This window comes from Oreochromis niloticus, linkage group LG9, assembly GCF_001858045.2.
Source record: "Oreochromis niloticus isolate F11D_XX linkage group LG9, O_niloticus_UMD_NMBU, whole genome shotgun sequence".
NCBI classification, from domain to species: Eukaryota; Metazoa; Chordata; class Actinopteri; order Cichliformes; family Cichlidae; genus Oreochromis; species Oreochromis niloticus.
The window spans coordinates 28,402,780-28,421,572 of NC_031974.2; the positions used below are offsets into that span (position 1 = coordinate 28,402,780).

The 18,793-nt window shown below is 40.2% G+C and overlaps 1 protein-coding gene across 3 annotated transcripts in view; it reads left to right on the forward strand.

The window, feature by feature from the left end:
• The window catches only part of LOC100702913 (partitioning defective 3 homolog), a 346,275-nt gene that overhangs the window by 128,546 nt on the left and 198,936 nt on the right, over positions 1 to 18,793 (forward strand). For all 3 annotated transcript variants that reach the window (XM_025910173.1, XM_025910174.1, XM_005471661.4), the window contains exons 4-5: positions 6,186 to 6,370; positions 10,031 to 10,168. In XM_025910173.1, coding sequence (XP_025765958.1) covers positions 6,186 to 6,370; positions 10,031 to 10,168 — 323 coding nt within the window. The remainder of the gene's footprint in view (positions 1 to 6,185; positions 6,371 to 10,030; positions 10,169 to 18,793) is intronic.

Here is an 18,793-nt window from a genome sequence, read left to right on the forward strand (position 1 = left end):
AGTGGAAATCTCCCCTCACTGCACACAGGGGACATCAATATGTAGTCGGTGGTTGCAGAGGGGGGGTGAAAATGGCTCAGTGCCATAATTTATTCAGACATTGAACTGGCCCAGGCTTGAAGTATTCAAAGTAGCCTACGAAAAAAAAAGCTTTTAGACATTTCATGAAGCCATGGTCGCTTGGCATTTATATTTAAATCAGCCTGAAGTAAAAGCAAAGAGTCAAGAGTACGGCACAGCTACAGGTCCACGAGAGAAAATACCAAATTCACCCCGCACATTGTCTTCATCCCTGATTTGCCAGAAGTGTCTGCATGCTTGCAGTGTGCACACATTTCGATTTAAATAATAGTAAAGGTCTGACTTCATTTATTCCATAACCTCTAACCCACATCTTACTGTAAAGGAAAATGGAAACCTCTGATACAGCATCGCATTTCATCTTCTGTAATACGTGCTACGCTGCAGAGTTTATGATGTCATTTAAAAATACTTTTTTTTTTAAGTGCACCTGCTTTTCCTAAAACCACCTCAAATATTCAGGTTAAAGGATGAATCTGCTTCAAAGCAAATTGCTGTCACTCTGGTCAACACTTGAAAACTTGTGAGTTTCAGCTCTTAACACTTCCAGTTTTGAGCCTTGTGACCGTTCCCTGCAGTGGCACAGCAACAGGAGAACACACTTCGGGTTGATGCTTTCAGGTGGCAATGAAATCACTAATATTAGATTAAATAGTCTAGACTCTCAGCACTTCCAAATATTGAGTCTGAGGAGGAATATACTGTAACTTACTCATCTTTTGTGGGTGTAAACAGTATAAAAGTAATTTATTTAGAAGAATTTGATTCTGTTTTTAACCTATGTTGGGTAAATGGTGATTATGAGTAACAGAAGAACACAAGCACAGAAACAGCCTATCCTCCTCACCGTGTCCTTTCTCTAACCTTATCAGTATGCTGAAGCTCTAGCTCCATTACCTTGAATTGGCAGCCAGTCAGGAGGGAAGGGCTTCTCCCTGCTTCCCAGGTATTGTGAGGACTCTTTATTTCATGCTATTTCGGTGATTGCAAACTTCCACAGCTAATACATTAGAGCTGACCCCCATTTCCTTCACAACTAAGCTGGAAGTACATTTTTTTGCTGTGTTATTACAGAAGAAAAAGTACTGCTGCTGGTTTATGTTGTTTATGTCCAGTGTGACTGGTGACTAAGTAGAAAAGTGTGTAGCGATGTAGTGAACTGAGCTGATGAGTTTAGGGACGTTTTAAAGAAGTCACCTCTTACAACAACACAGACACTGTCATTCTATGGTTTGAAAGTCAAAACTCAAGGACAAAGGGGAAGACAGGACAATGCACACACCCACACACAGGGGGGTTGATGGGTGACTAGGCACAGGTGGGAGGGAAACAGGTAAAGCCAATGTTGATAAAGCAGGTAGTCATGAAAGGAAGGAAATGAATGACAACCAGGAAGTAAAAACAAAACAAGACAAAGAAAGAGCTTTACTGACAAAGTAAAATAGGGCATAAAAAAAGAGACATGAAAACTAACACGAAACTTGATGACAGAGACGGGGGTCAAAGATAACAGAAGAAACTAAAAGCACAATGAAACAGCAATAACAAAACAGATACATACAGATACACATCAGGTGTTCGAACACGGCCCACTGGATGGCTTTGAAAAATGAGGAGGGCGGGGATTTTGAACTTTTAAATGTATTTATAAGTTTTACAGCTTGTCCTACTGAGAAAGATCATAGCTATTCATACCACACGGATGTAAGTTATCAATAAATAGTTAAATGACATAAATAATTTGCTTCATTATTTGCAGAAGAAATTTGTTTATTTCTTACAGTTTTAGCTCAAAGGGTCGTGCTGACAGATTTCTTTCATGAACTGCAGCAGCTTGATGCAGTGGTTGTTGGTCAATGGTCATGAGAATTTGCATATCAATGATCAATGAACTGACCTCCCAGCCCATTGTTCCTTTAGTGGTGCTAGCTTCAGTCATTATGCAAATGTGCTGTTTATAAGATTGGGGAAACCTGCAGTCAGCTGAGACTGAAGAAGTCACTTGGATGAGTGACGAAACATTTCTCCCATTGAAAACACTACGTCAAGATGAACAGAATCAACTTTTGGGGAACTACAGCAGCATTTCTTCATCCTGTAACAAAACTGACATGTACTATTAAAACACTCCTGATCTACACGGGATGGCTGTAGCTCAGGAACTACAGCAGGACAACAACTAATCGGAAGGTTGGCGGTTTTGTCCCTGGCTGCTCCAGTCTGTGTGCCAAACGTCTTTGGGCAAGAGATTAACCCCAAGTTGCTGCCTCCATTGGAGTATGAATGTACATGAATGTTAGATAGACAGCACTTATCTCGAAAAAGCATAGAAAAGTGAGAATGGGTGTAAATGGGTGAATGAGGGAAGTTGTATTAAGCGCTTTGAGTGCTCAGGTGAAGTAGAAAAGCGCTATATAAGAACCAGTCTATAAATTACACTTCTTTTCTAATATTAGGATATAAAATGATGTAAAGCAAGTTAGAAATTCCTGCTTTATACTAACCTGTGGCCATTATACAGTTATATTATTTATTATTTGTACAGTGAACATTCTCAAAAGTACTACTAATCTCAAGACTATTTTGCTCTTTTCCATTAGAGTTAGTATTTCTATCCACATAGTTTATATAAATGAATATATTTCTTCTCCAAACAAAGTGAAAGGTAAATAAAGGACGATACGGCATGAGATAATTGCCCCTGGAGAGGCTTACGTCTCTATGGTGAACTGTGATGTGTGTACATCACTATGACCCTGTGCCCTGACCATAATCCCTCACTGCAGGGGCTGGATTAGGGCCTCGTTTTATTAGCCAGCCTCACCATCCCCCCCTGAGTGGTTTTGCTCCCGCTTCAGTGTGGATCGATTGCTGGCTCGGTCTGAAGTGGCAGTGCTAGTTATTAAACATGGGAGTAACCAAACCCTTCGGACTGCTGGGATAATCCCATCACAAATTAAGTAGAGGAAAATTGGTCAGGGAGAGCCGGGACTGGAGAGAATCTTCATATTGTGAACTTCGTAACACAAACGAGCACAAACTCCTTTATTTGTTAGAAGCTGATCCGTAAGGATTTCAACCCACGGTGGATCAACACTTTAGCAAGCTGTCACTAAACTGAAACTAAAGTTTTGACATTCGACTGAAACTGTGAAACAGCCAGAGTATTATTATTTAGTGTGTAAGAATCGATCCAAAAGAGTGTTGTGTTTTTTATACCCTTAATGCTTGAATGTTGAAGTTGTCGTGGTTTCTAAGGGGCCGCAAACATCCATCTATCAACTGAGCCTTGAGGTATTATGGCAAATATAACAAGGCTTTTAATCCATACCAAGTATCTTGTGCAAGCCCCAACTACACACAGATCTATGAAAACACAGAAGAGGTTCCCTTTAAAAGAAATACAAATATTTAATAATAATACTTTGAGAATTTTAATATGCTTTCTAACCCTTTTCTGTGCCCTTTCTCTGTCTTTCTTTCTTTCTTTCTTTCTTTTTTATAGTTTTGTTGTATGCAGCTTACTCCCTGTCGTCCTCAATTTGCGTGCTATCTCAAAGCCATCGTGTGGAATAATACTGGATGTTAATTACCCCTGCTGTCTGAAGTGAATATCATTAGAGCTTGAACTGGACATGAACCAGCCATTACTGAAAGGGGCAAAAGTTTATTAAATGCCATTAGTAGGTCTTCAACCTAATTTAAAAGCAAACAAACAATGACTGGCTGGCTGCTAGATGTGATTTCCAGGCTGCTCTGACGTAGCCTCAGGCAGTGGGCAAAAAAAATGAAACACATTTGAAACAAAGGAATAATAGTATAAGCTGCCGGTGAGGGTTTTTTCCCCCCTCTTATTTGGGGTGGAGGTTTTTGTATCAGAGTTATGGTTTAGCAGTGAGTGAGAAAGTAGGTTTTATAAGTTACCTGTTTCTGCAGAAGAACTCGAGTTGCACCGATGATTTCCTCCTGAGAAATGGCGCTTTATAAACTTGAGTTACTCAAAAAAAAAACGCAGTTTGAAAACCCTGTCATCATCTCTACTTTCTTGCTGCTGAGAAAGTTCCTGGAAGTTTCCAGATGTCATCATAAATTTATTTGCATACGAAGCCTTTCTACTGGAGTTACCTTGCTCAGAGACAAAGGAGGAGGGAGAGAACTTTTGTAATGAAATCTCACTGAAAACTTGGCAACAATAAGAGTTTTTTGTAACACAAAAATTAGAATTTTTTTTGCAGCGCTTTACGTTTATATTACCCTGAATTGACAATACACTGCCGTAATGTCAGTGAGTCCTGACTATGGATTGGGAATCTGTGTCTATGTCATAATTATTCATTTCACCAAGTGTGGGAAAAACAAGACCGAGGATGTTATTGGGTGACAGCTAAAGATGTAATGTTTGCTTTTGTCTTCAAGGTCAGTGGTTACTAACAGTGATGACAAATTTGACTTGGTCATTTCATCCATATTACAAACCTTATCAGTATTTTATTATTATTGTTATTGGATATAGATTATGAGGTGCTAAGAGATCTAAACACTAAAAAGGACAAGCTTGTCTTTTTAGCACCTAATAGCAGCACTTACATCGAGAACAACACTAGACTAAGCTCCACTTCTTAGACCATCAGCATCTCTAGAAAAGAGAACAACAGTTCCGGGCCTCTGAGCCCTGATTATAATATTGAGACCACGGATTTATCAGGTAGAGAAGGATTAAATGAAAGCAGTTGGCGCCAAGTAAACACTAAGTAGAGGGGATGCTTTATCAGGATATTAGCACAAGTTCAAGTAAGTGAGATAGTACAAAGGATGTGAGTGAATAAAGATGAACTGGGATGCTTTAATAAAGCAGAGGTGTTTAGTTAGTGTACTAGGTGCAGAAACATGTGTATTTCACTGTTATTTGCAGGATTCAGTCACAGAACTCCTTCTGCCTCGACACAGGTGGTCGCAAGAAACACTTACAGTTGTTCTTGAATCTCCTTAGTCTTGTCACGGTGTTAAATACAGACGAGTTGGCGCACAGCGTAATCCGTGATTAGAATGCGTCGCTCCCACCACTAAGACGTGTCTCGGTTGTATCAGATGGAAGCTTAACACTGGCATATGCTCAGTGCAATGATCTGTCTATGGATGACAGGTGGTTACCCAACTATTTGCATAATTATGGGTGTAACACACAGGCTGCTAGGACGTCATAAACAAATCCATATGGCCTTTTGGGAAAATCCAGATGATTTACACTACAGCTAACGGATATACTCACCGTCTTGACTTTGTAGCAGACATCGGTGGGATTTCTCACTGAATGTTTTAACCGGAGTGTGAAATATGGAGCAACTTCATCCCCTCTACTTGTTTTGGCAGCTCTAATCAAATGTGGGAACTTTATACCAAGTTTTCATGACAGATCGGTTAATGTGGCAGCTGAAACATGGGCCAGTGTTTCCTGTGTAGTTTTCTGTTAGACGTTTGATGGAAAGAATAAATGTTGGCTCTGAGACTGTATTTCAGTCCCCTGGAAACTTCCTAGAATCAACTTCAGTTGGGTAGCACAGTGTGTAAGAATGACCTTTATCGCAATAGTCAGATCATGATATATGAGCAAGTTTCCTGCAATTATTATTGTACTTGTTATTTTTAGAGTGGTTCGACCAAGCAAGGGGTTAGATAATCACATCTATTTTTTTTTCTCATATGTACTTTTATATATATATATTTTTTTATCGCTGTCTGGGTAATTTCCCCAGCCAAAACTGTGTGTATAATATATCTACAGTAAATGTATTTCAGCACAGATGGAATTAGGCCAAGCTAAACTTTCCATCGTGGAGTTGTGCAGTGTTTTGTTTTGGGCTTAATAGACCTTTTATAAAAACACGAGTACTTGTAATCACCACTTCCCATGTCTCAGCTGACATTTCATGGAGTGCGGTTAAGGAGGTATAGCAGGGGACGCAGCAGCACCCCCCAAAAAATGGGCAACTTTTTGACGACCAAGGTGAAAAGCGAGCTGCTTAATAAATGGATAAAGCGGCAAGTGGTTTGATTTTGCTATAATTCCTTTTCCTTTTCTTTGTCTTTTGTAATCCCCTCCACAGACATGTCTCTCAATGTCCGTCGCAGCAGTGATCCTGCACTGGCTGACTTTCCTCCAGGCGAGGCCCCGGTTGCTCCAGAAGAACCGTCCAGAAAAAATCCAGCTCGCTGGTCCACAACCGCTGGTTTCCAGAAGCCCAACCATAAACGAAACCCCAGCAATGAAACGGGGAGCCTTGAACGAAAGGTAACTACACCTCCTGTGGTAATGTAGCCGATAAACTGTGCGCGAATGCCTCAATGATACCTGGTATGATAAATTAAGTCGTTAAGATCATTTATTGGAATCTGAATGGTGTCAAAATGCAATAGATCAATAAAGTCTATTTTTTAAACCACTGTGAACTATTACATACTTATTCCAGCAGCACCTTGCCCAGAACATAGGGCTGCTGATGTACGGGTGCTGCATCAATTATAATGCCTGAGATATGTGCTCTGAAATCTTCCCAACCTCCAGTCTCTGTTTTCAACTTACTTACTCCTTTCTTCCCTCATTTTCATTCCTTGTCTCCTCTGCACCCCAAATCAAAGAAATAAGTGTTAGATATGAAAGTTGTGCTGCCCTGCTTGCAGATATCCAGCAGTGGCATAGATAGTGTTTATCTGAAACTAGTTCCATCTGATAACACCTCTTCTTGTCATCCAAAACGATTAGCGGGGATTCTTAAACACATTCCCTTTATTACAAATTCACCTTCTTGGTGCTTTTAAGCCTCTGATTATTAGTCAGAAAAAAATAAAATAAAATAAAACACACCTCAGGTACTCAGGTGCATCCTCCCTGCTGCTTCTGAAAGTAAAAGAAAGCCAATTAACTTCTCACTGCTGCTGTGCTGACAGCCCTTTACTTCTCACTGAGGGAGAGGTATGTTCCCATCAAACTGGGATGTTAAAAATGGGGAAATTATTGAGTGTTCGAAATGTGAAACATCAGCTCTGCGTGTGATTAGCGTGTCTGGGAGAAGGGGCTGATAGAGACACTTTAGTTGTCACGGCCCACAGAATGTAAAAGCAAGAGTGTGGGCTGAAATGGTTATCAGAGCTCTCATTTTGTTAGTGGGAATTCTGTTCTGAACTACTGAACTGAGCAACTATGTATGTTTGTGTGCTTGTACTGAATATAACAATGGGAAAGCAGAGGACCAGGAGTGTTGAAATATGACTCTGAATTTCATTGACTGTATATGGATTGCATGTCTTTAGCCCTTCTGTGACATCCTATCATGCACGGAGGATTCCACATCCACAGCGGTGTTTGTCAGTTGTGGATCGTGGATAAATATTATTATGTTGATGTAAAATAAGGGGATTCCAGATTGTGTACACCGCCACACACTAAACAGACGGATACGGTAGTTTGCAAAATAGAAGTTTCTATTAGTTTACTTGAGTCATACATAAAACAATGGTTTAACCCTTTATAGGGCTCTCATTAAAATACGTAGACAATAAAATTTTCAACCCTGGCGTGTTATTGGGGGATATTACAGGACTTTTTTACATTTGTGATTTAAAATTCAAATCAAGATTCCTTTCCCGTTTATGGTATATGTATTTACCAAAAAAGAAAAAAAAATCTGTATATAGGAACTGTAGGATAAACACAAATATGTTTATAAAGACATGTTTTTTATGAACATTGTTTTTTTTATTCACACTGGCAATTTTCGTAAATATAACATACATATCAAATAATTTCTGAATAAATTTTAGTAATAAGTAATAAGATGTACGGTAAAAATAATCACCAATGATATACCATTAACTGATATAATAGAAAACTGCAATAAGGTCATGAAACAAACCGAGTTACACAATCAGTTTTGATGTTATGACCACAAGCATGAGTGTAGGTAGGGAAAAAATGAAAAGCTTAAAATGCTCCAGGCTGTTACTGACTGGTCAGATACAATAATGTCACTATCTGTCACATAACCTGATCTTTTCTGATTGGCTGGGAGAAATTCCTCACAGTTAGTCGTGGGGAGGACAATTGTTTTGTCCACTAAAGTTACCAAATATGGCTCCTTGTCCAAATCTCTCCTGGCAAAGCAACATTTTACCTGCCAAGTTCAAAGTTATTATGACCAAGCCACGATAAATCTATAATTCCCTTACTAATGTTTAGCTGCCCAACTTGTAATGTTCAAGTGTCCCATTTAGTTCTTGACTCCCATCTGCAGCAGTTCAAATGTTATCTGAATGTAGTGCATTTTAAGATCTCATCCTGTCGCAGACGCTTGAAATGGCATGGTATGAAAAGTGACGAGCTAACAGCAGGATGCTGTCGTTTTTATTCAGCTGACAGAACCAGACTTTTTTCAGCTACAAAGGGAGTCTTAGTCCTCGTAACCCTTAATCTCTTTCTTGCACCAACTGCCATATATTCATTTCAAGTCTGTTTTTATGAAATTAACAGCATATGTTGTAAGAATGTGTTAGTCAGCATGTGTAGTATTTGTTCTTGGCACCATATTTTTGAAAAGGAACATCCTTCAGCATTGCCAAAAGCAACTTACTCATTACAGAGTCTCATCACTGTCTAGGATCATTTCCTTTTACAGACTAAAGCCAGCCACGTTGTGTTCAATTCCCCAACTAGTCTAAATACGGCTGAGTCAGGCTCAGTTTTTCTGCAAAACCTCAACAATACAAGTCAGTGAGAGTCCTCAGTCATCGGCTAGCACTGTAAACTCATCACATCTGCCAGTGACTTTACAGTACTTGGAATTCAGGGTTATCTGCACTTAGCAAAGTCATCCATAGGGATTGGACAGTCAGTATGAGCCTCTCTGGTATCTGGCTTTCTCTACATTTTATGATCTGATGTGTCGTAAAACTCTGTGGAGGGTTTTTTTTTGTCGCGCCGTGTCTGGGGCTGTGATGGCTATCAGGGCTGTTTCAATACAGAGGCCAGTTGTGCAGCTGAGTTGCTTCATCAGGCCAATTCTTGATCAGGCCCCTTGCATGTCACATTCAACTGTAGCCAAACACTGCTGGCTCCCCCTCACATTCTTTTAAGCTCCCTTCGTTTTGATATATTTGCGATTTTGTGATTTGCTAAGCAACTATTTGGGGTTTTTTGCACTCTGTTCTTCATTTTGACTGACTTTCATTCCTTCTCTTGTTCTGAAACAACTCCCTTTGGAGTTTTTCCTGCTATAGTTAGTCTCTGTGTTCTCTTTCAAGTGTGATGTCTCATTAAAAATCCCAAAAATGTTTTTTTTTTTCGCTCTTACTCTTTATTTGCTGTTTTTGTGACTAATCAGACCATATATGGTTGGTTTTCTACTTGTTTGTCTTGGCGAATCACTTTGCTTTGATTTTAATTATATTTAGATTTGCTTTCTCTTCTATTAAAAAAACTTCACTCTTGACCTTCAGCTGCTGAGATTCCTAAGCCAAGGCTAGCATGTGTGGAATATTATCTTTTGTGCCTGGGTGTGTTTTTGTGCTTGTGGCCAGTGTAATATTTTATGCTCAAGTATGCTGATGTATGACATTACCTTGGCAGGAGCTGTTTTGGTTTTTTTCTGTAAAAATAAATCCTAGTTGGTGCTGTCTTGTTATTAAAAAGAAGGTCCTAAAGCATCTCAGGTGTGGCTGTAATGAAATATCAGGAGTAAGGGTGGAGCAAGGGTGAGAGTTAACTGAACCACACAGATGGTTCAATCTTCAAAAAATCAGGTTCGTCCTGCATTTTAGATAATTATGGACCAAACTTCTTTCTTCTTTTTTTTTTAGAAAGAGTATTTATACGAGTGCATTGAAGGCTATCTTCTGATAGCAGGACCACAGTGGTGTACAATTTTTAATGTCTCTGCCTTTTCCTCTGTCTTTGCAGGGCAGAGGAGCCCATGCCTACCGTAGTCTTCCTCGTGATGCGAGTGGCTGGTCCACTCAGTTCCAAAGAGAGATGACTCGATCTTCCCTTAGTGCCAACCATCCAATGGTAGATCGATGGCTCGATCGACAAGAACAGGTTTGTTGGTGGACAATTAAGAAAACTGGAGACTCTATGGTTTATTTGTGGTTTGAAGATAAACTTTAATCCTTGACCAGTGCATAACAGCTTGTATTTTTCACCACAGCCACCACTGATTGGTCTCAAATAAAACAAAACAAAACAAGTTGTTTTCACTTGGTGATGTGTTGATACAAAAGTAATCCGGCTTGGTACACGAGGATCTGCAGATTCAGATATTTAGTGTATGTGCTTAGCAATCAGTAGTGTTGAGCAATCAATAGTGTTGAGCAATGAGGAGTGTTGAGCAATCAGTAGTGTTGAGCAATCAGGAGTGTTGAGCAATCAGGAGTGTTGAGCAAAAATCTCGATATCTCTACTTGAATATTGCTTAGAGGCAATGACTTGGACGGGTTTTTGAACTTTGATTGGTCCTGGATAGTGGGCTCTCTTGCTGTAAATTGATCAATGGATACAAAATGTGTTGGTCTAGAAATAAGGCGGGCATACAATTGTTCTATATAGCCTTTGGGCTTTTCAAAATGAAATTTGTTAAGGTTTAGTTACACTACAGTAAAAATAAGTTAGTGACCTCATTGCAACTCAGAAAAAAACAGCATTTGCCCTGTGATTGCAATGATTTTTTTCATATAAATATACCTTATGGGAGGCAACCTGTCTCCGAGGAGCCACGGTCCAACTCAGTCTGACTGCAATCACTCTCGTACAAATTGGCAAAGATTTACAAATAAATGCCATCTTATTTATAGACCCAAACAGATCAAACTCTGAGTGAGTCTGTGCTGATGACCACAACTTGTCTGCGACACATCCATTTGTAATAGAGGACTTGACTCAATTGGTTGCTAGCTATTCTGACTATATTTCTATTTAGAAGCAAGTGCGTGTCAGAAAAGATTCAGAATTCCTGCTTTAGATCTGTGAGTTTTGTGGAACTAGACTGCAATAGATCTCCAACAGAGAGCAACAAATTTGTAATTTTCACGGATTTATCACAATTAATGACTGTATTATCACCGTCAGATTGCATGAAATTGCCCCGATTCAGTCACAAACTGGTAGCAGACAAACTCATTTTCATTGATGTTTTATCTCTGTCTTGACTCACCAGAGTCATAGTATCTTTTTGTTAGTTCTTGCGTATGAACACAATTCTACTGTAGAAACGTATACAGACAGAAATGGAAACTCCTCACCAATTTCTTTGAGGCTGCACTTGTTTGAAGTGCGGGCTCTGGCTGCTGGGCTGGGGTCAGCATAAACACAGCTTTAACGTCACTGGGTTGTTGGCTAGCTTTGGGCTAACTGCCCATCATGCAGATAAGTGACAAACCTCTGTAATGCCATTAACAAAATAGCTGTGACATAATTTCTGAATTTTGTATTGTAATGTGTTACATTACTGCGTTACAGAAAAGTGTAATGTGATTACAGTAATATGGGGATTTGTTTTGTGGAGAGGAGAAGTTGAGGCTGTGTATCTCTGTAAAAAGGTAGCGGTACTCTAGTTTTCATCTCTACTTTGAAATCCCACTGCTCTAATTATACAGCAGATTATACACTAGTTATATATCCTATTAAGTAGGAGTATTATTTAATAATACTGTTTTGTTGAGGCATAACTTGGCAGCAATTACACAGCATTTCTTGATCATAGTTTACCCATGTGTTTTCACATTATGCATCATTGCATACAGTTCATTATATCTGACCATAGTGTAATGGCAGTCACAGTTGCGACTGATAACAGAGTTATTACAGTGACAGCGACTGCTCACTGCCCAATCCAATTTAGAACCAGGTCAATGACTGACATCAGACTTCTGTCCAATACTTTTTCATGAAGTAACAGTGTACAATGTTAGTCCTTGCAGGCTTGTCTCCTCGCCTCACACCCTCTTCGCTCTGTCGGCACTTTGTGATTGACTCACCCTGTGACTGGTCCCTCAACTCCTCAGTCTGTCAGAGGCGAAAAAATATTCTCCCTTTAAAAGTTATTAAAAGTGACAGAGGCTCTCTGCAGGGAGGGCGGAAATGACCTTGGGAAGTGTCGAACACGCTGAGCTTGATGTGAAGAGGATTTCTCCCAGTTTGTCTGCCAGTCTGTACCTCAACTACCTGCTTTGATTCATGCAGATGCTGTTTAATCGGCCCATTAAAGAATAAAAAAGAGCCGAGAAAGGGTGAGGAAAAAAAGAGCGAGATGGTCGAATGACGATGAAGTCTTTCGTTCTTTCTCTATAGTCTCATTATGGTTGTGTCTGGAATTCTTTCTCTTACTAACCATTATGAGCACCTATTGAAAGCAGGGATGCTACAATCAAGCTATTGTAAAAATAGCTGTAGTTGAAAACATACTGTTTGCCAAGAGGGCACACATACATGCAAACACTTCAAGAACAGGATTTTGTTCAAAATATGAAGCCTCCTAAATCCAAGATTAAGCTTTCAAGTTAACAGTTATCAACCAAGTATAGTGTAAATATAAAAAAAGAGATTATTATTTAAGAACATGAGCTATACCGGTGAGGTCGTGTAAATATTTCATGATTAACGGCAGGAGCACCATGACACCATCACCGTGGCTAATCCTCGGTGCCACCTGAGTGTTTATAATCTGACAGCCGTGCGACTAAGTTGAGTCACAAAGCGCAAATCCTCTCATTAGGGGTGACACGGTATAAGTTTCAAAGTCGCACCTTGTCGCCCAGTTGTTCCTTCCCTGCACTCGCTGTATCACAGTCTTGATCGCTGCCTTCCCTCCCACACGTGACGGTTCAATATTTTGTCTTCTTTATGCGGCGGGCGAGCAAAACAGCAGCATTGGATCGCGAGATAAAAATACACAGCGTGGGTTAATTAAAAAGAACTGTGATCAGTGCTAAAGCGTCGGCAGCGATAATGAGTGTACACACACACGCACATAAAAACACACAAACACGTACAGATATGCCAAGGTTTTTTGGTAAAAACACACCAATTAGCTGTTGTTTATCGTGGATTATTTATCTGCTGTGTTTTTATCGTTCTATTTTATGAGTTAAGATAAAAGTAAAAACAAAGAAACCTAAGAGCGGGTGTCATCCTCATTTCTTTCTTTTCACTGGAACAAAATACACACACGCAACTACTTTGTGTATTTATTTGCGCATAGGTGCTCTAGCGGCGTCATTTCTTAACTATACAATAGCTTCATTTTTAAGTACTTATCTTTTAGTTCCATGGTCGATGTGTGTGAAGCAGATCTAAAATATCCTGCCTTAACATGGCATGCTCTGGATAGTGCGTTCGCTTCAACATTCATATTTAAGCAAGCCTTCCCAGCCCATGCTATAAATTAAAAATGTAAAGTCAGGCTGAATAAAATAACACATTGACTCCTGTGCTTAAAATGCCAAGGAGGTGCACGGGGGAGTTAACAACACGCTTAACTAGACAATCTGTGACTCTGGTATTCTCAGGCTGGATGAGTTTGAAGTTTAGCCGCAGGGGGATCAAATATGGATTCAGGGTTGAATTCTCTTAAGATTTTATTTTACATCACTTCTCCCAGGTGCATTGGTAAAATGTATTGATTTGTGCTCGTTTTGGTGCTTTTGTGCAGACTTTCAGCCTACGTACTAAGAACAAGGACGGCTGGCCCATAGTTACATCAGGCAGTTGTCCTATGTTTATCTAACGAGTCAATAAATTCACGTCAGTATCAAACGGTTCAATCTAAGACATCAGTAGCGTCTACTCCTAAATCTCTCACCACCCACACACACACCTACACACACACACACACACACCCACACACACACACACACACACACACACACACACACACACACACACACACACAAACACACACACACACACACACGCACACTCTGCCAAATGCGGCGTGGAGAAAAGCACGCTTTATCAGCCCATATACACCAAGGCCTTATGAGTTATTCTTCATATAAACAGCTGACATTAATGCTGGCCTATTATCCCACTGATGAATGTTAATGGGCTTTCCCGCTTAGCATCGCACGCACGCACACGCTCCCCCACATACACATTTTGATCTGGTTGAGTGGTTCTCCACTGTATTATTTTGCGGCCTTGATGATGGACCAGGGGCCATTATCATGAGCTGTAGCAGAGGCAGGACTGACATCAGCTGTCGATCACTGAAGGATTTAACCCAATCAAGGCTAACGTGAAGAGAAGCAGATGTGTTTGAGCTATATTGGTAAAGCTTACAGTTTGGGATTTCAGAGATAGTATTAGACAGAAGCATTCTATGTATAAATATTAAATATAGTGTTATTTAATCTACATATAAAAACACAAACAGCAAAACAATAAGCCTTATACACAGATCAGGCACAACATTATGACCACCTGCCAAATATTGTGTTGGTTCCCCTTTTGCTGGTATAACAGCCCTGACCGATCGAGGCATGGACTCCACTAGACCCCTAAAGGTGTGCTTGGGTATCTGCACCAAGATGTTAGCAACAGATCCTTTAAGTCCTGCAAGTTGTGAGGTGGGGCCTCTGTGGATTGGACTTGTTTGTCCAGCAGAACCCACACATTCTTGATTGAATTGAGATCTGGGGAACTTGGAGGCCAAGTCAACAGGGTGCATTATCCTGCTGAAAGAGGCTACAGCCATCAGGCAGTACCATTTCCATGAAAGGGTGTACATGGTCTGCACAAATGCTAGATAGGTGGCACGTGTCAAAGTAACATCCACATGGATGGCAGGACCCAAGGTTTCCCAGCAGAACATTGCCCAAAGCATAACCCTGGCTTCGTCAATTCCGTCAGTTGCTTTCTTCCCATAGTGCATCCTGGTGCCAGGTGTTTCCCAGGTAAGGGACTCAGACATACCTGGCCATCCAAATGATGTAAAAGAAAACATGATCCATCAGACCAGGCCACCTTCTTTCATTGTGCCATCATCCAGTTCTGATTCTCATATGCACATTGCTGGCAATTTCTTCAGTGTACAGGGGTCAGCATAGACGACACCCTGACTGGTCTGCAGCTATGCAGCTCCATACTCAACTAACTGAGATGCTCTATGTATTCTGACACCTTTCTATGAGAACCAGCATTAAACTTTTCTCTAATCTGAGCTACAGTAGCTTTACAGTCACACAGACCAGTCTTCGGTCCCCACATGCATCACTGAGCTTTGGCCACCCATGACCCTTTCTCTGGTTCACCACTGTTCCTTCCTTAAGCAACTTTTAACAGATACTGACTACTGCAGACCGGAAACACCCCACAAGAACTGAAGTTTTGGAGATGTCCTGACCCAGTTGTCTGGTCACCACAATGTGGTTTCTCACCAATTTGCTCAAATCCTCACACTTGCCCATTTTTCCTTCTTCTAACATGAACTTTGATGACAAAATGTCCACTTTCTCATTAACATATCCCACCCACTAACAGGTGCCATGATCACCTGTCAGTGATCATAATGTTATGCCTGTCCAGTGTATATTTGAAAATCATATTTTGATTTATTTGTTAGTGTACATGCTCTAAAAATACTGTTTCAATCTGTAAAGTCCATAACATATTGAAGACAGACAGACTCGGAGAAAGGCAACCCCAAACCCCTAAAACATTACATAACAGCTTCCAAAGCATGTCTGGGTGAAAACAGTTCTGATCAGACATCTTTGATCAAGCCTCCAACAGTCAGGCTCCCTCTCTCTCTCTCTGTTGTCTAAATGAGGCACCTTGTTTGGCGAGTTTTAAAGGAAACGCAAAGTGGCGAGGCGCCCAGCTAAATCCTCGAGCCAGCGCGTTGAAAGGAGATGAGTCTGTTCAACTTCAAGGTGGAAGTAGAGAGCGAGCAGCAGCGCGAAGCCTCTCTTTTTTCCCTTTAATATTGTCACATCAAAGATCCCTCTCTAAACAAACATAGATTGGCATTTGCGAAGTGACTCGATTGTTGTTTTTGCTCTTCTTTTCCAGCTCTGTCACTAGTAGTTGTTGGTCGCTGAAAATAAGGCTCGGCGAACGCGCTTATTTGAACGAGTCTCCTGAGTAGCTTAAAAGAGATTCTCAGAGGTCTGCTTTCTGTTTTAGATTTAAAGTGTTTGAGGTGATCTCTGTTAGAGTCAAGTGCTTTACAAAGCTGTGGTAGGATTATTGTTCTTGCCCCACTCGCCATGATGCCACGATGGCAGTTAACACGCCATTGTAAGAGACAAAACTGATACTTCACTCTAAATGCTAATTATTTGTTTAGCTTGTTGATTTTTTCACTATACTGGAATGATACACCTTTATATAACATCTATAATGAATCCCTGATTTATTCAATCAAAGGATATTTCATTTCTTCCATTAAAAATATAATAAACACAGCAGTGAAGGTTCTGAAATGGCGGGTCTAAAATTCAGAAAAACCCTTGGGCACGTCAGTATGAAAGTTAGCATTTAATTTTTAGGGACTGCTGTTGGTGAGTGAACTTGGTAAGTTCTCCTGACTAGCTTCTTGGTAAAGCCTACACAGTCTGCAGACCCCGAGGCAAGCCACAGGCAATGTTAGAGCAGCTGAGCATGGAAAGAAAACACAGCAATAACCCCCAAACCCAGCCGGCCTAACACAGTCTTGCTGCCTGTGCCACCGTCTACCTCCACTGCTATCTGGTGGCTGTAGCGTGTATTTGTGCTATGTTCATTATGTTCAGTTAATCTTTCAATGATGTTTGAGATGCAGCAGGGCATGTTTTCAATATAAAACTGTGAAGAAAAAACTCGCCCAAAAAAACCCACATTCCAGAACAGTGCAGGAAACCTGGAAGAGTGTGTTCCTGGATTTGCCTCTTGAAAGACCAAAGGTAGATGTAGACGGGATGAACCATGGTGTGTGTGAAGTCTGTAGACATGCACACATGCAACATGAACTCAGGATGTTTTGAACTAATTGCTGACCGGTGGGTCTGACCAGTAGGTGCAGCTGTTTGTTTAGCTTTGGCTCCTAGCTCATTGAATCCCCTGGAAAAAAAGAGTTTTTGTGGCTCTTATTTGTTCCTCTATTTAATATTTTCCACACTTCCCTCGTTCTCTACAATGTTTTCTTTAATTTTCTCCTGTATTTTTTTTTTAATAAGTCATTTTGGCTGTTAGTGTAATTATGTCACCTAAATTAAAGAATTATTTTAAGAAAAGACTTCATTCTGCCACTGATTACTTAAAATTCACATTATTTACATGGCGGGCTAATTTTTCTTCTCTCCTTTGGGAGTCCTGTGTAAATGGCAGCTCACCAGAGATGCTTCAGTCCAACTGAGGACCCGAGTGAGAACAATGCAGAGTCTCACAAAGGCCTCTCCACTCTTAATTAGCCATTGCCGCTGAGCTGCTGTTAGAACGTCACAAACCCCTGACAAACCAGAAGGGACTTCTGCTTTGCACTGACTGGGGGCTTTTTGTTAGACGTATTTGTCTTGTACACTTCTTTACTAAGTCCTTCTGTCGGTTTAATCTCTTGCTTATTGTTTTTAAATAATATTAATGTATATCAATAATTTTAGTATGGGTCCAAAACTTTTAAAGGTCCTAAATAGAAGTCTTTACACACCGAAAAAAACAGCACAAAGTTAAAGAATTTTTCACATGCAAATTTATCGTATAACATACATACAGACTGAAAGTGTTGTGATTTTGGGAAAAATTCTTGTACAGTGATGATGAGCCGGTCCTGAGGTTTCTAATAAACAAACGGAGATTAAAAATCGAGACCTTATGATGTCACCCACTGGCCAATGAGGTCTTTTATTGAAGTGTCAACCTGAGCATTGTGGCCATTTCTATCTTGGTGTTTTGAAATTGGATGTAACAAACGACGGGTGGATGTTCCTGAGCAAACAAGAAAAGTCATTCCTGCCTTGCCTTTGTCTCAATATCACTTCTGTCACTTTAAAAATTTATAGTTATCCAATCCCCTAAAAATTCATGAGATTTTTAGGACTAAACACAATTGGGCGAAAAAGTCTAATTAATAATAAAGTCTAAAATGGATAACTTCACTGCTCAAAAAACTTACACTCCATTGTGTTTTAGCCTCCAGCCATGTGTACAGAAACCTGCAGACAGCCTGCAGCAATGAAATGCATACAGACTCTATGTATTCTGTCATCAAGTCAGTGTACGTGTGAGCTCACCTTCAGAGGGGAGGATGGGAGCAGGTGAAATGCTGTCAGTAGTGTCATTTAGTTCATTGGCTCCACAGCAGGGGAAATAGCAGAGCAATTATGAAAATAATGCTACCTAATATCTCATTAAAAAATCACAATGAGTCTTAATGTTGGTTTATTTAAACGTGTGTGTCCACAACACTTAACTACAGGTAACCAGCTTTTTGTCCCGAAGCTATGTTACTTTCTTTGTGCCGTTTCTATGTGCAGCAAAAAAAGTTTATTCATCTCGTTCTTCATTATTATTTATTATTTAACTTTTTAAATATTTGTGCAATCGTCTTCAATTATCGTGTTTGAACAGGAAACAAGACTGTGGGCGTTGTTTTGGACGCTGGACGTTGCCAGCACTCTTCTCTGTCAGCTGTACTGTAAATGTTTAACCTGTCTCATTGCGACACGTGTGAAGACGTGTGTGCTACTGGAC